Genomic DNA, 23,046 nt, shown 5'->3' with positions numbered 1-23,046 from the left:
AAATTAAATATATACAGTTTTTTGTATGTCAGTGAAAAGTGTTTCAATTGGGGCCAGCAAGAGCTTATTATTAATAAAGAGTGTGTTGCCAGTTCAGCCTTTAGCCAGAGTGATTGTGTGTGCTCAGTCACTTCAGTCGTGCCCGACTCTTTGCAAACCTATGGACTGTAGCTCGTCAGGCTCCTCTACCCATGGAATTCTTCAGGCAAGAATACTGGAGTGGGTTGCCATTCCCTCCTCCAGGGGATCTTCCCAACCAAGGGATTGAACCAGGGATTGAAACCCAGGTCTCTTGCATCTGCTGCATTGGCAGGTGGATTTTTTTTACCACTAGCACCACCTGGGAAGCCCAGAGTGATTCCGACCTGGCATAAAAAAATGCCACTTCCAGAGATTACCAGGAACATCTGCCCCCACCTTGAAGCTCTTAGGGACAATGATGTGGACCCCTGGTCCCTGCTTCTAAGTCATCATCACGGTTAAGGGCATGCATTTGTTTTCAAGTAACATAGCAATATTTGTGACTTAATTTGTTTCTTCTTGCAAGATCCTCATAAGAATGAAAAAACAACAAAGAAAATAAGAGGAGGAAGAGGAGTTATGAATGGGCCGGTATGGGATCTCAGTAAGAACATATTCTGTATCATATACTTACTCATTCACACTCCTAATTATGAGGGAAAGCTGAACGTGCGCTCATGAGCGGCGAACAGAATGGATGTTCTTGGAAAACAAAGGAACGCATGGCCGCCTGGCAGACAGCGCCAGCATTTCTCCAAAGCACAATTGACTGGGGAGTTTCTGGGCCTGACTCCCCCTCCACCACACACTTCACTCTCCATCCATTACCCTCCTTGACAGAGGGCCTGGTCCAAGTCCCCAGGGCCAACATACAGCTCCCAGCAGCTGGATTCCTCTGAAACAGTTAAGTGGCATTTTTTTCCAATTACTCTTCTCCGATTTTAGATGGAGGGCAGAAACCATTTCGTGAAATGGTCAGAGTAATGACAACAATTAATTTGTGGCTGTGGTTAAGTGCAGTTTTAGCGAGGCTTTGAACTGTAGTGTATGCTGATAGAGTGTCTTTAAGAAACTGCTTTCTAGCTCTCCTGTTCTATTATTTTAATACATTTTATGGATTTCCTTCAAATTGATTTACTTATTTGCCATATTCTAGAGATAGCTATTGTGTTTGTATGGGGAGTTTTACTTTTAAGACTATAATTAACCCTCCTACCTAAATATTGAGCCTGGAGACTCATGTAAAATATGAGATCTTTAGTATATCTGTCAGCTGACAGAAGATTCAAAAATACTCTCCTAGATGCTGAAAGATTAAAATTGTTGTATGTATGAAAAGTAATATAAGCTTAAGCTGAGTTTTTAAAAATATAAATGGAGGGCTTCCCTGGTGGCCCAGTGATTAAGAGTCCACCTGCCAATACAGGCAACACCAGTTCGATTCCTGGTCCAGGAAGATCCCACATGCCACAGAGCAAAACCCAGCCCCACATCTACTGAAGCCAGAGAGCTTTAGAGCCTTCGGTCCACAAGAGAAACCACTGCAACGAGAAACCCACACACCACAACTAGAGAAAGCCCACGTGCAGCAACAAAGACCCAGCACAGCCAAAAATAAATAAGTAAATATTTTTAAAATAAATAATAAGTGGAGTGGTTACATTACAGATAAGTTAATACAGTACAATAAAGAAGATTTAGATTTTTTTTTAAGGAAGGGAAATAATTTGAATCAATAGATATCTATGAATCTATTCTGTTCCTTTATTTATTTGTATGTTCATTCATTCAAAAATATTTATTTATCATCCATCATATCCCAGACACAGTTCAATATGTGGGACATACATAGGACAGTATACAGACACAAATTCTTGCCCTCATGGGGCCTCCATTCTAGTGAAGAGAGACATGTCCCTGGATTTAAATAAATTCCAATTTGATGAAGAAGAGAGTACATAAGCACTTGAGATGTTAAATAATGAAAATGCTACAAAACCACAATATAAGAAAATTTGCATTTTAAATAAACACTCATTTGCCATTATTTAATTACAGAATCTTATTTATGAGGTTGAAAATATAATTGTATGACATTTGAAAATTAAAGTGGTCAATTATCCTCAGATTCTTAATTAGTATAAGGTAAGGAACTGGGGGAAATGTCATCGTATGGAAGGCATCCTCATAACCTAGCAAGAACATGCTTTGCCAGTTTGATCAATGACATGGAGATGACACAGAACATCATGCCAAAGTTTCACAATGTTCAAGATTCCTGAAGAAAGGACATATGCACTGTAGAATCGGATAACATTCACAATTTCTACAGTATAATGAAAGAAAAGAATAGCTGGCTTGAGCAGCAAGGTTTTGGGTGTGAAAAGACAGAATCTGGTACAGACTAAAGGGAAATCAAGATGGTGGAGTAGGAAAGCTGGAGCTCAGGTTCCACCACAAAAATAAAATGGGAATAAGAGAGAGTGCCTATCTTACAATAAACTACAGCCTCAATAACACTTCAGAAGTAACAAAATAGTAAAAAGAGTAAACACGGAAATTCAGCAAAGGAAGTATACTTTTAAAGAGATTAAGTAGAATGAAGAACTAGCCTAAATGTCAATTTTAAATTCTAAGACTGTCTGTTCAGTGATGACATCTTACCCGTATGCAATGGTATGCTGATTCCTAATCATTTTCATTTCATTATAAATAATTATGTGTTAAGCTGTTGTGTTACTTTGTCTCTAGGTGAAGGAATATTTTTAAGACCAGCAGCAATAACAAGGGCTATAGATTCAGAAATTAAAGGTACTCTAAAATCTATATAAGCTTTCCTGAGCTTCAGAACTATATTTAAAACCCTCACTGGTCATCTTCCAGGAATCCCTTGGGCACCTCTGACTTAATATGTCCTAAACTGAACTCTGTAGCTTGTTAGATATCCCATTTCTTCATCCCAAGTAACAACTCCATGATCCACTCAGACTAGCAAGCTACGAACTTGGGAATATCTCTCTCCGACACTCTCTCTCTCACACACACACACACACACACTTTTACCAAATACCACATGTTTTGGTGAGCTCTCCATCACCATCATCATTCTTCTTGATCATCAGTTTTCCTCTGGATCACAACACTAGCTTTCTGCTTGATCTTCTGGACACTGGTCTCTCGTTCACCATTCCATGCTATTGCCCAGGTCATTTTCCTAAGAACAAACCTGAGCATAGTCACCTTTTTTTTTTTTTTTAAGATTTTTTTGGCTGTGTCACACATCATGTGGTATCTTAGTTCCCTGTCCAGGGGTTGAACCTACACCCCCCTACCCCAAATTGAAAGTGTGGAGTCTTAACCACTGGGCCACCAGGGAAGTACCCATAGGCACCTTTTGCTCTAAAACCTTTATTGCCTGCCCATTCCTACAAGTAAAATATTTCTTATCGCACATATTTATTTGTAAGTAATATAGATATACAACAATTCATTCATATACATGAAAGTGAAAGTCGTGTCTGACTCTTTAAGACCCCATGGACTATTCTTTGGAACTCTGCATTCAGATGTTTATATCTTTCCTTTTCTCCTTTGCTTTTCGCATCTCTTCTATTCACGGCTATTTGTAAGGCCTCCCCAGACAACCATTTTGCTTTTTTGCATTTCTTTTCCATGGGGATGGTCTTGATCCCTGTCTCCTGTAAAATGTTACGAACCTCCGTCCATAGTTCATCAGGCACTCTATCTATCAGATCTAGGCCCTTAAATCTATATCTCACTTCCACTGTATAATCATAAGGGATTTGATTTAGGTCATACCTGAATGGTCTAGTGGTTTTCCCTACTTTCTTCAATTTAAGTCTGAATTTGGCAATAAGAAGTTCATGGTCTGAGCCACAGTCAGCTCCTGGTCTTGTTTTTGCTGACTGTATAGAGCTTCTCCATCTTTGGCTGCAAAGAATATAATCAATCTGATGCAAGAGAGTTCCAGAAAAGCATCTATTTCTGCTTTATTGACTATGCCAAAGCCTTTGACTGTGTGGATCACAATCAACTGTAGAAAATTCTTCAAGAGATGGGAATACCAGACCACCTGATCTGCCTCTTGAGAAATTTGTATGCAGGTCAGGAAGCAACAGTTAGAACTGGACATGGAACAACAGACTGGTTCCAAATAGGAGAAGGAGTTCGTCAAGGCTGTATATTGTCACCCTGCTTATTTAACTTATATGCAGAGTACATCATGAGAAACGCTAGACTGGAAGAAGCACAAGCTGGAATCAAGATTGCCGGGACAAATATCAATAACCTCAGATATGCAGATGACACCACCCTTATGGCAGAAAGTGAAGAGGAACTCAAAAGCCTCTTGATGAAAGTGAAAGTGGAGAGTGAAAAAGTTGGCTTAAAGCTCAACATTCAGAAAACGAAGATCATGGCATCCGGTCCCATCACTTCATGGGAAATAGTTGGGGAAACAGTGGAAACAGTGTCAGACTTTATTTTTCTGGGCTCCAAAATCACTGCAGATGGTGACTGCAGCCATGAAATTAAAAGACGCTTCCTCCTTGGAAGGAAAGTTATGACCAACCTAGATAGCATATTCAAAACCAGAGACATTACTTTGCCAACAAAGGTTCGTCTAGTCAAGGCTATGGTGTTTCCAGTGGTCATGTATGGATGTGAGAGTTGGACTGTGAAGAAGGCTGAGTGCCAAAGAATTGATGCTTTTGAACTGTGTTGTTGGAGAAGACTCTTGAGAGTCCCTTGGACTGCAAGGAGATCCAACCAGTCCATTCTGAAGGAGATCAGCCCTGGGATTTCTTTGGAAGGAATGATTCTAAAGCTGAAACTCCAGTACTTTGGCCACCTCGTGCGAAGAGTTGACTCACTGGAAAAGACTCTGATGCTTGGAGGGATTGGGGGCAGGAGGAGAAGGGGATGACAGAGGATGAGATGGCTGGATGGCATCACTGATTCGATGGACGTGAGTCTCAGTGAACTCCAGGAGTTGGTGATGGACAGGGAGGCCTAGCGTGCTGTGATTCATGGGGTGGCAAAGAGTCAGACATAACTGAGCAACTGATCTGATCTGATCTGAAGATGTTATTTAGTGAGAGTAATGTGGTTGAATATGTTTCATAATTTCTATAATGTTTTATCACTTTGTGATAAAGTGATAAAGCAACTTAAAATCTAGTTCTAAGTACACTTCATTTCAATGTTTACTTTGATGGCTGTCAGAGCTGCCAAATATCTTTCACAAAGAGCCCCATATATAAATGGAGGAAGTGTATCATTAGGTGAGCTTCTGAGATTATGATACTCATTTTTCAAAATCATCTACCAATTTGCAAGGACTTCGGTGAGAATTCACTAATGCTTGTGTTACTCATGTTATCTTCAATCTTTTTAAGTCATTTATCCATTCCATGAAGGTGGATTCTTTACCAACTGAGCTACCAGGGAAGCCCACTAAATCAGTTAAGTTAGATAATTTACATAAATCCACTTAACCAAGCACACATAAAATGCTAATCAATTGCAGTTGCTTTCAGAGGAAGGAGTGTAGGGACATCCATTTAAGATTGTGGATCAAAACCCTTCACTCAGTATTCTTTGCACCTGATAAGTCCCTCTGTCTGTCTGACATTATAAACATGCAAGGACACCATGTTAACCCATATGTTACTAAGTCCTTTCTCATATTTTCAGACAGATACACAAGTTTTCATACTTCCTTCCCACACTTAGGTGTATCAGCTCACATAACCCATCTCAGCTGGGCACCCCAGGCCTTTCCTAGTCTACCCACCAATGTCACCCTTTCACACACCCTGGCCTTCAGCCACATTGAACTACTGAAGCTATCATCATTCTGTGATCGATCTCTGATCAGATCTTTGCTTTCACATTCCATCTCTGCAATACTCTGTCCACACACTCTGCCTTAACCCCAAGCATCCTCACCTGGTGCTCTCTTCTTCATTCTTCAGGACACGCCCCAGATGTAAGCCCTTCTCTGATATTCCTCCTCACTGTCCAGTGTTCTCTTAGCATTCTATTCATACCTTTAATACTCCTCAACCCAGACTATGCACACTCCATGTTTCCCTAGACAGCAAGTCCCTTGAGACTTACAGTAGACCATTCGGGTAACCACAGGCACCTAAATCAAAGACTTCCCAGTAAAAGGCATCTCAAAACTGTTTGTTGGACAAATTACAACTTAGCAAAATTTAAGCAATTTTAAAATTAGAAAAGCCAAAGAAGAGAAAATCTCTTTTGAAGAATCGAAAATCATAGAAAGAAGATTCTGAGAAGACACAAGGAATCGGTTGCCTATTACTCTCATGCTGGTTGACCAACTCATAGACAGGACATGGGAGAATCAAAACGAAAATACAATCGGCAAGATAGTCTTTAATAAATCAAAACTAACTTTCAAATCAACAAAAATCAGCTGCATTGTCTTCCAAGGGATCCCAAAGTGATGAGTCCACTGGTCCCCAGTTCTATGGAGTTGTCATAGAAAATTAAACAGATTTCATTTCTTGGCCTCAGACTTTATCCTTTAAGAGATCGTGTGTGTGTGTGTGTGTGTGTGTGTGTGCTCAGTTGCTGTGTTGCGTCTGACTCTGTGGCCCTATGGACCATAGCCTGCCACGCTGTTCTGTCCACGGGATGCTCCACACAAGAATATTGGAGTGAATTGCCATTTCCTCCTCCAGGGCATCTTTACCACCTAGGGATCAAACCCACAAGTCTTGCATCTCCTGCATTAGCAGGAGGATTCTTTACCTCTAGCGCCACCTGGGAAGCCCTAAAAGATCATCAGTAATCAACAGAGTAATTATATCTGCTGCTGTCAAACTGTGCTGTGATAAAGTACTAATTACAGTTGATTCTTCTACAGTTGTTCTATATCTGCTCTAATTTGTTCTAAGCAGCATATAGAAATTTATACGGTCCAACTTATTTCTTTGTGTATGAGGTTTTTTCAGTGTGGTATAAAGAGACACCTCTACTCCACAATGGCTTTGCATGAGCCAAGGTAACATTTTGTTCCTTTGGATGTACATGAAACATTAGTCTAGGGACCTCCCTGGTGGTCCAGGTGTTAAGACTCTGAGCTTCCACTGCAGGGGGCATGGTTTCGATCCCTGGTTGGGGACCTAAGACCCTACATGTTGCATGGTGAAGCCAAAACTAAATAAATAAATAAATAAAAATTTAAGAAAAAACATAGCTTATGATGTATACAACTATATATATTATATAATAAGCATATTTTCTCTCTGCCATTCTGTAGTATCTTAAGGAGGCAGCAGTTATTGCAAGCAGACATAGCTAGAAAATAGGACTTGGGTTAGTCATTTAAGTCCTTTACTTTCATATATAAATAATGATACTTTATAGCTAACGCATAAATATTTACTCATAAGAGCTCAAACAATGCTTTGAAGCTAATATAGTTTTTTATTTCAACACTTACGCTGTGTCTAGACACTAGAGTCTTCACAAGGCAGTGATCCCTGTGAAGCTGCCATCTTGTACCACCTTTACTGCTCATCTCGGTAAATGCTTTTATATCTTGGTAATGAACATGTCCATCTCCGTTTTACATGCCGTCACTGAAACATGTATAACTAGTTTACTGCAGCATATCTCTTGAAGTTATGATATATACTTAAAGCAGTATACAGCTTAGCGAGGACTCAGAGCTAACAATAAATAAGATAAAATGAAAAGCATTTGAGAAAACAATTTAAAATATTGATAAACTGTCCATTTTAATCTTCCACTTTAGATATTTGTGGAAATGTATGATTGAAGCTTTCAAAATATACCTTTAGGAAGACACCAGTGTTATATAAAAATATTTATTTGGAGACAGCTTTATGAGAGGTTTAAAAAGGGATATCACTGATGGATGTAGATAGAGACAATATAAAATTGTTGTGATTCAGTGCCCAACAACGTATTACAATATCCTATGTCTATATTGTGGAGAAGGCAATGGCACCCCACTCCAGTACTCTTGCCTGGAAAATCCCATGGACGGAGGAGCTTGGTAGGCGCCAGTCCATGGGGTCGCTAAGAGTCGGGCATGACTGAGTGACTTCACTTTCACTTTTCACTTTCATGCATTAGAGAAGGAAATGGCAACCCACTCCAATATTCTTGCCTGGAGAATCCCAGGGACAGAGGAGCCTAGTGGGCTGCCGTCTATGGGGTCACACAGAGTCAGACACGACTGAAGCAACTTAGCAGCAGCAGCAGCAGCATATCTGTATTGCATTTTAGATCCTACAGCATTCATCCATGCTTTATCTTTTTTAAGAACATGACGTGTTGGGAGATGTAGGAGGTAGGTTTAGTTGACCGAATTTCTGCTCTGTAGAGAAAGAAGCCCGAAAGCTTATCAAAAGCTATGATTTTATTTTTTCACATTGATGAGTGATTTTTTTCCCCCTTGCATATGGACTGATTTTTACCATCAGGGCTACATTTCAACATTCCCTTGAAGATAAAAACATTCTTTGTCAAGGTCTTAATTGAGTCACTCATAGGAGAAACAAGAGACAATTTAAACTGCTAAAATATTTCCTTGAGATACATATTCATTCCTCAAGTAGAGAATAACCATTAAAGGCAACACAATTAGCAAATTTGCTTGTGTCAATATAACCTTACTTTTAATGGCTGGTCTGTTCTCCAATGCATAATCAAGATGCGAGATATTTCCTGGCTCTTGTGTGACAGAACAGTTTGGATGATCAATGCCTGGAAAGACTGACCTTAACTAAATCATAAGGTGACCCTGGCCAGCAGAGAGAATTTCTCTACATAATATTACTGTATCATAACAGCAATAGTGATGCTTCTCCAAAGACTTCACATACAGCTGCCTCAAACTGGCGATCTATGCTCACCCTCTACTGTAACTAGACTTTTCAGTTTAATCTTATCCTTAACCCTCCTATGTAGAATGGACCCCTATGGTAGATGTCATTCATGCACACCAAAATTTCTACTTTCCCATTCCTTCTGAGTACATACTCCCTAGGGTTTGTGCTCAGTGGCTTCAGTTGTGTCCAACTCTTTGTGACTCTAGGGACTGTAGCCCCACCCCACCCTCCAGGCTCCTCTGTCCATGGGATTCTCCAGGCAAGAATACTGGAGTGGGTTGCCACGCCCTCCTCCAGGGGATCTTCCCAACCCAGGATTCGAATGTGCATCTCCGGCATTGCAGGCAGATTCTTTACCCACTGAGCCACCTGGGAAGCCCACATACTCCCTGAAAGTTGGGTAATGACCATGCCACTTCCTTTGACTGCACGAAATCATTTAAGGTTTGGTGCACAGTTTTCCATATTCTCTTCCCTTGTCGTTGTGCTCATGAAGGTGTCACAGGAATGAAGCGCATGAATGATGGGCCATCATGAGAGCTGCCCTGGACACTTTGCATTGCGCAGGGAATTAATTTTTGTTGTAGGAAGCCACTGAGACTTTAGTGCTGTTTATTACAGCAGCATAATCTAGCCCATCCTAACAGGTGCAGCCTCTGAGCCTCTAATCCACCCTGATCACCATTTATGTAGCAGCCCACAGATGCCTATGTGGCTGTCATACCAGTTATTGTTCAGTCACTCAGTCATGTCCGACCCTTTGTGATCCCATGGACTGCAGCATGCCAGGCTTCCCTGTCCTTCATGTCTCAGACCTTGCTCAAATTCATGTTCATTGAGTTGGTGATGCTATCTAACCATCTCATCCTCTGCTGCCCCCTTCTCCTTTTGCCTTCGATGTTTCCCAGCATCAGGGTCTTTTCCAATGAGTCAGCTCTTCGCATCAGGTGCTCAAAGTATTGGAGCTTCTGCATCAGTCCTTCCAATGAATATTCAGGGTTGATTTCCTTTAGGATTGACTGGTTTGATCTCCTTGCAGTAGTCCAAGGGATTCTCAAGAGTCTCAAGAGTCATATCAATAAATTGTGTTTATACATGAGTTGGCCCCAGTCCTTGTTGAAGGAAAGTCTCACAGAAACATCTTGGAGCAGCCAGAAGGTAGCTGGAACAATCATGCTCTGTGAACCACACCCCAGCTACATCCCTGAATTAGCACTGAGGGCTTTCCAACACAAATAATCATCTTGATTTATTATCAAGGAGGTATCGACTTTATGAGAGGAGAGAGGAGTTTAATTTAGAATACACTGAAACTTCTAGGTTAGTGGGAAATTTAGTGAAAATGCCTAGCAAATAATTGGTAATCCAGAAATGGAGCTTGGAAACCGGTCAAGAATGTGGGCATAGATTCAGAAGTAATCTCCACACATTTGGAGGTGGAACATAAGATAGGAATAAAATTTCCAAGGGAAATGGCAGAAAGTGAGAAAAATAAAAAGCCAAGAAAAGAGTCTCAGGAAACAATAATATTGGGAGGCGTGGCAGAGAGAGGAGAGAAGGGAAATATGAGAACTATGATGACAATACCCATTCATTTTGAGAGCTAAGAATACATACCTTCATTAATAAATTCATTTCCATCTAAATTTCAAGGTTTTTAATGAGGATTAAAAATGTACTACTCTTTAACAATCCATTTACTCTCTTGGATATTAAAATAGATTACCCATCCGACAGGCAACTGGACATTATCTGTAATAAAAAGCAAAATGATTTTTAATTCAATACCCCAGAACTCATTTATCAAGATTTAAAGTTCTGCAGAAGAAACAGAACTTTTAAATGCATATGATTTGCTGTGCATTATAGTCATTCATTTGTTTAACAACCTATTCTGCAACTCTGGCCCATGCTAGGTGCTCTGGATACAAAGCACAGGCTTTCAGGCAGGGTGCCTCATCCTGAGCCCACGGCACACGCTGCTCCCCTGGCCGGTACGTTGGACTTTGTGCCAACTTTGCTCCTGCAAGAATCACCCCCAGAGCTAATTAGCTAACATTTGTCAAACCCTAGGTTTGTGTGGGGGGCTTCCCTGGTGGCTCAGCGGTAGAGAATCCACCTGCCTACGCAGGAGACACAGGTTTGATCCCCAGTTCAGGAAGATCCCCTGGAGGAGGAAATGCCCACCCACTCCAGTATTCTTGCCTAGAGAATCCCATGGACAGAGGAGCCTGGAGGGCTACAGCCATGGGGTCACAAAGAGTCAGACATGACTGAACATGCACGTACAGGTTTGTGTGGCCGGACTATACTAGGTACTTTAAATGGGTTTTCTCATTTGATCTTCAAGATTGATTTGGATCATGGCTCTTTTACAGTTGTGGAGGCTTAAATATATTAAGGAACGTGGCTGAAATCACAAAGCAATGAATTGGTGCAGTTAGGACTGAAAATAGGCTGGTCAATGCCAAAAGGATGCTCTGAGCCTTGCTACTCAAAGTGTGGCCCTTACACCAGCAGCCCAGATGTTATCTGCCTACATGCGCTAAGTCGCTCAGTCATGTATGACTCTTTGGGACCCTATGGACTGTAGCCCGCCAGGCTCCTCTGTCCATGGGATTTCCCAGGCAAGAATACTGGAGTGGGTTGCCATGCCCTTCTCCAGGGGATCTTCCTGACCCAGGGATCAAACCCACATCTCTTATGTCTCCTGCATTGGCAGACGGGTTCTTTACCACTGGCACCACTTGGTAAGCCCCTGATGTTACCTAAGAGTTTGCAAAAATACAGAAACCCAGTTCCAACTTCAGACGCATGCAATCAGAATTCGGTTTTAACAAGGCCAGGTGGTGATCCCTCTGCACATCACTTTGGGAAGCGCAGTGCAAAGTCTATGCAGACTTCACTTTAATGGATGCTGGGGATTTGGGGACTGGATTTCCCATGAGTTGCTATTTGGAGAGAACAAAGGTATGTGTGTGTCCTCCAAGGGCAAAAGGAAAGATTCAGACAACAGGTTTCTGCAGTTTCAGGCACTGGCCATTAGCAAGGGTGGGGACCACTTCCAAAAGCGGGAGAGACCCAGCTGGGTCTTGAGGCCAGAACATTTTCTCAATTCATTTCATTAAAACTTGGTGCTGTTCCAAATGGATGCGTGCCACATCAATAATCGGGAGTTTGCGTCCGCAGCCTGGATTCCATTTTCCAAACAGAATCCAAATATCAAGCGGCAACAACAAGCAGCAGATCTGAAACCTCAGTAGAACTTGCTATTATTGATTACACTGTTTATCATATGGTTCAGCTTAGAGTTGCCTAGCTTAATTAATAACGTCCAGGACAAAACTAGTTAGCTCCGCAGTATCCATTGTTTGCCAGGTAGGAGTATAAACCTTTGGCCTAAGAAGTAGATGCAAGACGGCTGGCAGGCTCCCAGTTACAGGTACAGACTTCGGGGTGCGGCGTCGCCTCTTAAACCGCCCTTCGGAGCCGCGCCGGCCTCCGCCCTCTTGGGTGCGGCCCAAAGCTCTGCGCGTTTCACCCGCTGCCACTTTATTCCTTGTCACCAACTCACCCTGGCCCTAACCCGCATGCCACCTTCCAACTGACAAACCGGCGAGTGGCCTCCGGCCTGCCCGGGGCCTCTCGAGGGCGGCGGTCCCCAACTGCACCCCGCACCCCGGGAAGGGGTGGCCCAGGCCGGGGTGCCCCGGGTGGCCCCGCCGGCGGCCGCAGTGGCAGACGGCGAGTCACGTGTGGCGGTGGGGGCGGAGCGCGGCCGCCTGGGTGGGTGGAGAAAACAAAGCCCCCAGCTGTCAGTAGAGGAAGGAGGCGACAGCGCCGGAGCAGGTGAGTCAAGTGCATTTAAAGCGGTACCGCCCTGGCGCACCCCGACACCCCCAGTCCTGGCTCAGTCCTTCCCCGGCCGGGTGCTGGCCGCGCATCCTCCCGCCTCCGGGGGGCTGCAGTCCGCCCGTCGCGCAGCCTGCGGGACCCGGGGTCTCTGAGCCCGGCAAGAAGTTGTGCTGGTGTCGGCGTCGCGCCCCCTAAGTGTGCACCCGCCGCTCTCCCGCGGGCCACATCCCTCCTTCGGGGCCCCAGAGCCGCGCACCCCGGGAAAGGGGGGGTGAATCAGGGCTGCCACGCTGGCAGAGGCAAAGTGGACCGGCTCGAGGCTGAGGGCCGGGCTGGCTAGGACAGGGACACTTGGCGCTGGTGAAGGAGGGTGTCTTGGGACTACGCGCCAGAGCGCGCGGACCTCTAGGAGCCAGAGTTGGGGGGAAGCAGGGACCGAAACTAGGGGCGCTGGCAGGGACTGCGCGCTACGGGGCAGACCTGGAAGTGGAGCGCGCAGGGTCCCGCCCGCTGGGGACCAAACACTGGACCCCCGGCCCAGCTGCCGCCTGCCACCTCCCCGCCCCCCCCCCACCGGGGCTTCTCCTCCCGCGGAGACCAGCCCCATCTCTCTCCACTCCCACTCCGGCTCCCGCTGGGGTTCCCGGGCCCCCAGGATGCGGGAACTGGATGGATGCGAAAGAGAGCGGGTTATTATTATGATCCCAAGAGGTTTTCTGCAAGGAGCACCCTGAGCGCAAGGCGGGGGCTACTCAGCGACTCCTCACTCTGTTTGCTTAAAAAATTCTTCAGTCCACTCTTCGAAGGGCCGAGCCGTGACCAGAAATCCCACAAAGGGCGGGCAGGGTGGAGTGGCACAGAAAGACCCTTCCCTCTGAAGCCGGAGCGCTCGGTCACGCAGACTTTCAGACCCCGAAAGGCCCAGTGGACTCAGTCACCCCCTTGAGTCACTTTGCCAGTCCCGTGCCAAGAGCCGCCCAGTGCAGACAGAAGGCCGAGCTGTAACCTCGGAGGCAGGGGAGCTGCAGCCGTTTGATCAGGAGGAGTCTTTGTCTTAACCCCCGGTCCCCTTCTGCTAGTCCTCGCCGGGTCAGCAGCGCGTAGAGTAATTAATATTCCGAGCATTAGCCGTCCCTTCACCCGGGCGCCAGCCAACGCTGCTGTCCCCTCCCTGCGGGCTTTCTCCATCACTTGCGCACGTCTTCTCCTTTTCCAAAAACATGGAACATGGTCCAGACCCGCCAAGCAAAAGGCGGTCACTAAACACACTATAGCGCAGTCACGTAAGACCAAGGGTTAAGTGTTCAAACCTGCACCCGCCCGCCCGCGAGGAGACGGAAGAACTTTCTTGATTAGCATAGTATCTGCCCTGCGGCCTCACTGCAAGGCGGCCGGTCCCGGCGAGGTGAAGCGTGCAGTCGCGTCTCGATTGAGGTTTGACTCAGCAGTACCAGCTTCTAATCCGAAGGACCCGAGCCTTCCAGCTTTGCCGAACAAGACACTGTGGAATGAAACAGAACAGAGATCAAAAGGTAACAGAAAGAATAACAGCGTTTGAGATACTTCGGGGAAGCGCCAAATTTAGCTAAGTTTTTAGCAAGGAAAGGAGCGGGGACGGGGTCGTCTAGCCAGCGTCCCTTCTGAAAATGCTCCTTGGTTTGCCAGCCTTCTTTGCTGCCAAATTGAGATACTGGTTAGGGGCTGTTAGAAGATCACCAAGATAGGAGGTTTGGGGAGCCCAGCCGGTGGTCGTTGGGTAAGCCTAACTGACAGGTTTCACTTGCATAGGAAGAGCAATGCTCCCAAAATTTGCGCTTGAGGAGCTCTGAAAAATCCTCATGCAAGTATCTCATCCTAACCCACTTGAATTAGGCAAGTTTGGAGATGACAGCAAGGCATCGGTTTGGGGTTTGTTGATGTGGGGGGTGTGTGTATGTGTGTCCACATGTGTTTATCTCCAAGTGATTCCATTGTGCAGCCAAACCTGAGAACCAGTGAGGCAAGGGCAGAGTTCAGTGATCTGGCAGCTGGTAGCTGCCAGACAAGATACGAGTTTAACTACCTGGGTGGGAGAAACCAAGCTGAAACTGAGGGGCTAGTGACAAGGAGTGGGGGGGCGGTCTGTCATCTGGCGGCTTGGCTAGCGTTGGTACCTGCCACATCATTTTTCACCCTCTTAGCCCAGAGTCTGGCTCTTACTGGAAAGATTGAAGTTCACTGTCGGTGCCTGGTTTGTGCACGGTTGTTAAGGATACGGTAGAAACTTCATTCCAGCGTGATTCACGTGTAGCAGGCAGTGGGAAAACCCAGCAGAAACTAACTCGGAGCAGCTTCGTGAGTCAGCAGGCTGTACTCCAAGGCGGAGCCCAGAGTAGGAAGTAGTTACATCCAGTAGCTTATTGACACGCACTATTCCACTCCTTCGAAAGCTCATTTGAATGTCTGATCAGGATCTGTCTGCTTGTACCAGGCTCTCGCTTTTCCATCACCTTGTTCCACCTGCTTCCTATAATGCCGTCTTCTGTTAGAAGAGGAAACATATAGCCAACTAGATAGAAGTCTTGTAATTTTCTTGGTGGGAGGCATTAAAAAAAAAGTTGCAAAGTGGTTTGGGTTATTTCAATTACGCAAAACAGAGAGGATGAATTTGCAGTACATACATTTTGAATACAAAAAAAATCAAATAACTGATGACACATTCAGGAGTACATTAAAGGGTCTGTTTAAATAGAAATGATTACATCTAACATTTTATGTCATGCTAGATTATGTTAGATTTTATGTTACTATCCAAAAGTTTCTTGTTTTTTAAAAAATCATCCTCAAAGCATGATCCAAGTAAGATAGCCTATTTAAAGATGTACACGGTTTATGAAATACTTATTTTTATTACTATTAACTTCAATTTTTATACCTCTCTTTTCCTCATTATTCTTTATATCATATCATCATAACTCTTGCCTAAATGCTTTCTTCCCCATTCTCAGCTTCTTTATGGGGGAACAACCATGCCTAGCATGTAGCAAGCATTCAATATCATCAGCTATTGAACTTTTTTTGACCCTATGTACCCTGCTTGGTATTCTATTAACTGGAAGGGGCCTTTAATGTCTACAACTCCTATAGCACAGAACACAGACCTTTTGTAAATATTCATACTGAACATTATCAGACTGTGTGGAAGATATTTTTAAGCAAAGCATCCTGAGTACATTCATTTTTATTTTTTTTCCAAGACAGATATTCTGGATATGTAGGAGCCAAAGTTCTGTTACGGTTCTTAAGAACCTTAAGATGGTAGCGCTTTGTTCACTTACATCTTTATATAAAGCAATTTCACATCAGGACTTCCCTAGTGATCCAGTGGTTAAGACTGTGCTTCCACTACAGGGAGCGTGAGTTTGATCCCTGGTCGAGGAACTAAGATCCCTCATGCCCCCCCCCCCGTGGTGTGGCCAAAAACTGAAAATAAAATCAATGCCCTAAGTATACCTAATAATTGTCCTGTTACTTAACTATACATTCACGGATCAAAGATTCACTTCACAAAAATTTCACTCTCTACCACTTATTATCAGAAACACACACACACATATTTAACCATGTGGATGCCAAAAGGAACTAATTAAGTTAGGAGAGTTATTTCAGAGTAGGATAAATGGTAGGTTAATAGTTAGACAGCTTTAATAAAAACCTTCTAGGCTTCCACCTACATTAAAAAGAGTACAAAAACATCTATATAGCCAGAATATTTAAAAGTGGAAATTTGGGTGTATTCCTTGCTGGATGCCAGCAAAATAAATGTTAATAAGAATTTCCAAAGGTCAGATGACATAAATGCACCCATTCTCATTCCAGTGTAGTGGAGAAAAGTCACTGAGAATACACTTCTGTTATTTCAATTCCTTTGGGGGAAGCTGTAAGATACTGAAAGGCTGAAATGCAATCTAGAAAAATGAAACTAATCCAGATTTGTCGGAAACTGCTCATCAGAAAATGCTAAAAACCTAGCTCTGTGATAGTCACAAGTAGGCCAAAGAGGGTGAGGTGCAAAGAAAGGGTGTCACTTCAACTTCAGAAGCTCTGAAGTTTCTGAGAACAGATGAGAACCACCCAGTCTTATTATCTTAAATATACACAGCCCATTGATCTTATTAACCTAAACACAATTGGGTAGATAGTTTTCCCATGTGCCAAATAGCACAGGTTGTTAAATGATCTGGCAAAGTGGGGAGAAACCTGGAATCCTGACTTCTTTCCGAGGGTCTATTCTACCACCCTGCTGTTTCTTGACTAGGGATTTTTGTTTTGTTTTGTTTTAATATTTATTTATTTGGCTGCACCAGGTCTTAGTTGCAGCACACAGGATCTTTAGTTGTGCAAACTCTTAATTGAGGCCGGTGGGATCTAGTTCCCTGACCAGGGATTGAACCCGGACACCCTGCATTGGAAGCACAGAGTCTTCCACTGGACCACCAGGAAGTCCCTTGACTAGGTTTTGATGTAATCTTGCCTGGAGGTTCTGGGTAGGCAAGCTCAATTCTAATTATCTCCTCCCTCCTAGAAAAAGGAGAGACTCTCACATATATCATGCTCTCATTTATTCTCATATTATCCACCTTTGGCCTAGGCCAACTTGAAACAGTTGGAGCCATCGTCAGCTTCTTTTTTTTTTTTTTTTAATTTTTTTTTTAATTTTATTTTATTTTTAAACTTTACATAACTGTATTAGTTTTGCCAAATATCAAAATGAATCCGCCACAGGTATACATGTGTTCCCCATCCTGAACCCTCCTCCCTCCTCCCTCCCCATTCCATCCCTCTGGGTCGTCCCAGTGCACCAGCCCCAAGCATCCAGTATCGTGCATTGAACCTGGACTGGCAACTCATTTCATACATGATATTTTCTATGTTTCAATGCCATTCTCCCAAATCTTCCCACCCTCTCCCTCTCCCACAGAGTCCATAAGACTGTTCTATACATCAGTGTCTCTTTTGCTGTCTCGTACACAGGGTTACTGTTACCATCTTTCTAAATTCCATATATATGCATTAGTATACTGTATTGGTGTTTTTCTTTCTGGCTTACTTCACTCTGTATAATAGGCTCCAGTTTCATCCACCTCATTAGAACTGATTCAAATGTATTCTTTTTAATGGCTGAATAATACTCCATTGTGTATATGTACCACAGCTTTCTTATCCATTCATCTGCTGATGGACATCTAGGTTGCTTCCATGTCCTGGCTATTATAAACAGTGCTGCGATGAACATTGGGGTACTCGTGTCTCTTTCCCTTCTGGTTTCCTCAGTGTGTATGCCCAGCAGTGGGATCGTTAGCTTCTTATCCAGATAAGCAAAGCAAGAATGTTTAACTTGTATGGTGATGGTAGTGGTTTAGTCGGTAAATTGTGTCCAACTCTTTGCGACCCCATGGACTGTAGCCTGTCAGGCTCCTCTGTCCATGGGATTTTCCAGGCAAGAATATGGAGTGGGTTGCCATTTCCTTCTCTATTTAACTTGTATAAGGGCCCTTAAATGTTAGTCACATCATTCAGCAAATGTTAAATGCACTGGGACTTCCCTGGTGGTCCAGTGGCTCCAAAATCTACTGTGGATGGTGATAACAGCCAGGAAATTAAAAGACACTTGCTCCTTTGGAAGGAAAGCTATGACAAACCTGGACAGCATATTGAAAAGCAGAGACATCACTTTGCTGACAAAGGTCCATGTAGTCAAAACTATGATTTTTCCAGTAGTCATGTACAGATGTGAGAGCTAGACCATAAAGAAGGCACAGTGCCAAAGAACTGATGCTTTTGAATGGTGATGCTGGAGAAGACTCTTGAGAGTCTCTTGGGCTGCCAGGAGATCAAACCAGTCAATCCTAAAGGAAATCAACCCTGAATATTCTTTGGAAGGACTGTTGCTGAAGCAGAAGCTCCAGTTCCAATAGTTTAACCACCTGACTTGAAGAGCCCTCTCATTGGAAAAGACCCTGATGCCGGGAAAGATTGAAGGCAAAAGGAGAATAGGGTGGAAAAAGATGAGATGATTAGATGGAATCACCAACTCAATGGATGTGAATTTGAGCAAACTCTGGGAGATAATGGAAGACAGAGGAGGCTAGAAGACAGAGGATCCCATCCATGGGATCACAGAGTCAGACATGACTTATCGACTGACCAATGAACAATTCCCCTATTGAGAGTATTTTCAGAAGCAGGAAAAATTTTTAAAAAGGAATTTTAGTGATGTGGTAAACCATAAAACTTCTGACCCTAAACCATCCAAACAGTGAAATACTAACTTAGATTGAGCTGTCACTGTTTCCAGAGATCTAGAAAATGCAAACATACACCCTTGACAGCAAGTCCAGGGTCACACTTGCTTCAGCTCTTTAGCCATAGAAACTTTGCTATGCCACCCTATGAGGGCATTTCCAGTCTTACTTTAGTATATGAATGCATAATTTGAGGATCTATACAGATTTTGACATTTTTCATTGGCTGTCACGTCATACACTTAAAGCTTGATGCAGAAACTTGCTTCTTTGGGAAATTGCACCACTCTTCTAAAGTATACATTTAAGATATTAATAAATTGCTTGCTACTTACCAAGGCAATGGTCATTAGATAATAAGCAAATATACATATAATCAGGCTACCCTGGTGGCTCAGACAGTAAAGAATCTGCCAGCAATGCAGGAGATGCAGGTTCGATCCCTGGGTCGGGAAGACCCCCTAGAGAAGAGAATGACTACTCCCTCCAGTACTCTTGCCTGGAGAATACCGTGGACAGAGAAGCCTGATGGGCTACAATCCATGGGGTTGCAAAGAGTTGGACATGACTGAGGGACTAACACTTCACTCCCACTTCATACATATAATCACTTATATCACTAAAGACTGACAGTATGCTGTGAACAATTTAGTTTGAAATTTCCAAATTGAAAAATAGAACAGATTAGGATCCAGAAATTCAAATTATATGCCTTCTTCTCAAAGTTGAATAGATTACTCCTGAGTCCAGAAGAAATATTTGAAAGGACAGCTACGTTGATAGGAACTTGCTGTAATTTTTTACTGTAAATGTTGCCTCTCATAAAATTTCCTTCAGTTAAGAGAACTTCCTCTTTCTGATGACTTGTTCATGCCAGAGACCATTTCCAAGTGAGTTTCACTTAGATTACTAGAGCAACCTTAAAGGTTATGTGTAATAACTCTTGTCCTCTTCATCTCTTCCAGAATCAGTACACCTGAAATTTAGAGATAAAAAATCGAACACTGCACTATAAATAATGTGTATTTTGAAGTATCTGAAATCAGCTAAATCATTTCTAAAAACAAAAACAAGTTGTAAATGTATTTAATCCCATCCTAGGACTATGGGTAGTAATGGCTTGTTGATAACTAACTTCCAAGGTAACTTAACCCACTAGTGTTCCTGATGGAATAATTGGGGAAGAGGAGGAGGGGACAATGGAAGATATTAATAGATTGTATAACTCCTATGCTGACTGGGTGAGGAACTAGTTCAAGTGAAATTAGCTTTCCTACCTTATCATACTTTAGCTTTCACTAATTTTTTTTTTTACTAAATACATTTTGTTTGATAAGTATCTGCCATACATATATATATATATATGGGCTTCCCAGGCGGTGCTAGCAATAAAGAACCCACCTGCCAATGCAGGAGGCATTGGAGACTTGGGTTCAGTCCCTGGGTCGGGAAGATCCCCTGGAGGAGGGCATGGCAACCCACTCCTGTATTCTTGACTGGAGAATCCCTTGGATAGAGGAGCCTGGCAGACTGCAATCCACACAGAGTTGACCACGACTGAAGTGACTTAGCATGCATACATATATCACTAGTAGTTCTCTCCATGGAGAAGGCAATGGCACCCCACTCCAGTACTCTTGCCTGGAAAATCCCACGGACGGAGGAGCCTGGTAGGCTGCAGTCCATGGGCTCACGAAGAGTCGGACACGACTGAGCGTCTTCACTTTCACTTTTCACTTTCATGCATTGGAGAAGGAAATGGCAACCCACTCCAGTGTTCTTGCCTGGAGAATCCCAGGAATGGGGGAGCCTGGTGGGCTGCCGTCTATGGGGTTGCACAGAGTCGGACACGACTGAAGCGACTTAGCAGCAGCAGCAGCAGCAGCAGCAGTTCTCTCCAAAGTAATTCCTAAAAGTAGGAATTAATTGGATTTACTGTATTTTTACCAGAATAGGGAATTCATAATTGTCAAATGCTTAAGCAGGATCAAAACTGATACCTTGCCAGGGCCCTGTGGGGCTCCTGAGCCCAAGGCCCTTCTGTGTCCCCATCTCTTTGATTATAGGAAGCAACTTTCATTCAGCTTCTGTAACCTCCCCTGAGTTCAATGGGTGAATTCAAGTAGTTGTTAATTAGAGAAGGGAGGGGATGTGAGACCAGGGAGAAACAGTCAAGGGCAGCCTTGGGGCAAGATCCTGTTTCCCCATCAATGGATACACACAATATGTTTGAGCTGTTTTGCAGATACTGAAACCCCTCCAGGTGGAGAAGTTAACAATTAACAATGATATGCTGCCCACAAGCATGTAGACCCCAGACCAGTTGGACCTGAAGGTTGCCAACTTACCTCACCACCAACCCATTAGAAGAATGTCTAGAAGCTGATCACACCCTCCTTTGAGCAATTACTATAAAACCTCCCACTACCTTCCCCAAGTTGGGACACACAGCTTGGAAGACATTAGCTCTCTGTGGCCCCCTTTGCCTGACTAAGCAATAGAGCTGTTCTTCTCTACTTCACTGAAACCTATCTCCAAGATTCGATTTGGCACCAGTGTACGGAGAAGCTGAGCTTTCAGCATCAAAACACTCAAAAATATTCTGGTGATGGGCAGACCTTGGTTCTTAGAGATGATTATAAACATCACGGCAGGAATGACTGTTGGTATTTGAAGTCAGTAGAAGGGAAAATAAGCAAGAAAAAGCAACTGGAAAATGAGGCAATTCCTGGGTTTTTTGCTAAAATTGTTGAGACTTTTTATTGGCTTGCATACACAAAAGTGAAATCAGAAGACTAAATTACCCTCTTTAAAAGCTAGTCGAGTCAGCTTTCACCAACCAATAAGCAAGAGTGTCGAGAGTGCCTGCAACCACCTTATACCTCCTTCCTTCAAAGATAATCTTAAATCCAATCAACCTGCCAAAATGTGGTGTATTAAGAATCACCTCTCATGAGTCTAAGGAACCACAATTTTCACTTTCCCACTGAACATCTCCACAAAAAGAAAAGACCGGGAACTAGAAGAAAAACCTTCCTGCTTTGTGCCACCTCGTTCTTCTCCAGAAAGGAAGCCATTGATACAAGACTCCTGTTAGCTTTACTTCCAACTTACCCTATATCATAATTTTTTTAAAGGGTGGTCTTCGGGGCACAAATCTCCCAGAAGAAGTTTCCATAAATCAAGGCAGTAATAGCCAAGTGCTCCATCTGGTACTGGCAAGTCCAGAAAGCAATTCCGTGTGCAGCTGGGATGTTTAAACAACACTGTCAGTGGGTCTGTTAATTCTCCACCCCAGCATCTGCTCTCCTAGCACTTACGTGTAAGTTAAAATCTAGGGTATGGTTTTAGCAATGGTTGCCAGATAAAATACAGGAACCCCAGTTAGGTCTGATTTTCAGATGAACAAGGTTGTCTTTTGTTTTTAGCCTAAGTATATATATTGTATGGGATATACTCATACTGAAAACATTAATCTTTTATGTAAAATTCAGATTTAACTGGGTATCCCATCTTTTTGATGGTGGTTGATTGAAGTTTTGTTTTATTTCTTTTCTTTTTTGCTAAATTTTACAATCTTACTTTTATCCCATAATCTCAATATCATTAGCTTTCCTGGTCTGTAAAATATGTGATCTGCAACTATATTTCTGAGGATAATAAAATATCTGAGTTGCCTTCACCTACTAAAGAGAAAAATCAAGCCACTATCAGAAGTTTTGTGCACATTTTGCTTACTTAAGAAGGGAAATAAAAAGGAAAGCCAGGTCTAGAAAATTAGAAACTTTTTAATAATTTTATTCATTTCTTTAATATTTGGCTGTGCTGGATCTTCACTGCAGTGCCCGTGCTTCTCACTGTGGTGGCGTCTCTTGCTGCAGAGCGCCAGCTCTCGGTGCTTGGGCTTTTGTGGTTGCAGCATGCGGGGTAGAACGCAGGCTCAGTAGCTGTGGCTCCTGGGCTCCGTTGCTCCT

At 43.3% G+C, this 23,046-nt stretch overlaps 1 protein-coding gene and 2 long non-coding RNA genes across 5 annotated transcripts in view; 1 reads left to right on the top strand and 2 right to left on the bottom strand.

Moving 5' to 3' along the window:
* Positions 1-14,167: 14,167 nt before the first annotated feature.
* LOC129636240 (uncharacterized) overlaps positions 14,168-23,046 on the bottom strand; it is a 53,385-nt gene continuing 44,506 nt past the window's right edge. Inside the window, exons 1-3 of one of the 2 annotated variants that reach the window (XR_008706825.1) lie at positions 16,106-16,234; positions 14,988-15,309; positions 14,168-14,289 (exon numbers count right to left, since the gene is read on the bottom strand). This is a non-coding gene — a long non-coding RNA (uncharacterized LOC129636240). Of the gene's footprint in view, positions 14,290-14,987; positions 15,310-16,105; positions 16,235-23,046 lie in introns of those variants that run through there. The other variant, XR_008706824.1, reaches the window with a different exon arrangement.
* Positions 14,231-23,046, top strand: part of MAPRE2 (microtubule associated protein RP/EB family member 2) — a 186,612-nt gene continuing 177,796 nt past the window's right edge. Inside the window, exon 1 of the mRNA XM_055559612.1 lies at positions 14,231-14,320. Within this exon, the coding sequence (XP_055415587.1) occupies positions 14,297-14,320 (24 nt within the window). The 5' untranslated portion in view covers positions 14,231-14,296. The remainder of the gene's footprint in view (positions 14,321-23,046) is intronic.
* Positions 19,921-22,305, bottom strand: LOC129636239 (uncharacterized). Of its 2 annotated transcripts, none has more exons than XR_008706822.1 (3): positions 22,187-22,305; positions 20,474-20,981; positions 19,921-20,048 (listed from the first exon to the last, which is right to left on the bottom strand). It is a non-coding gene; the product is annotated as an uncharacterized LOC129636239 (long non-coding RNA). The 2 variants fall into 2 exon arrangements; XR_008706823.1 differs by lacking the exon at positions 22,187-22,305 and adding an exon at positions 21,421-21,533.

The sequence above is a fragment of the Bubalus kerabau genome, chromosome 21 (genome assembly GCF_029407905.1).
Source record: "Bubalus kerabau isolate K-KA32 ecotype Philippines breed swamp buffalo chromosome 21, PCC_UOA_SB_1v2, whole genome shotgun sequence".
Taxonomy (NCBI): domain Eukaryota; kingdom Metazoa; phylum Chordata; class Mammalia; order Artiodactyla; family Bovidae; genus Bubalus; species Bubalus kerabau.
The sequence above is the reverse complement of the archived record's forward strand: the minus strand, read 5'-3'. Positions and strand labels throughout refer to the sequence as shown.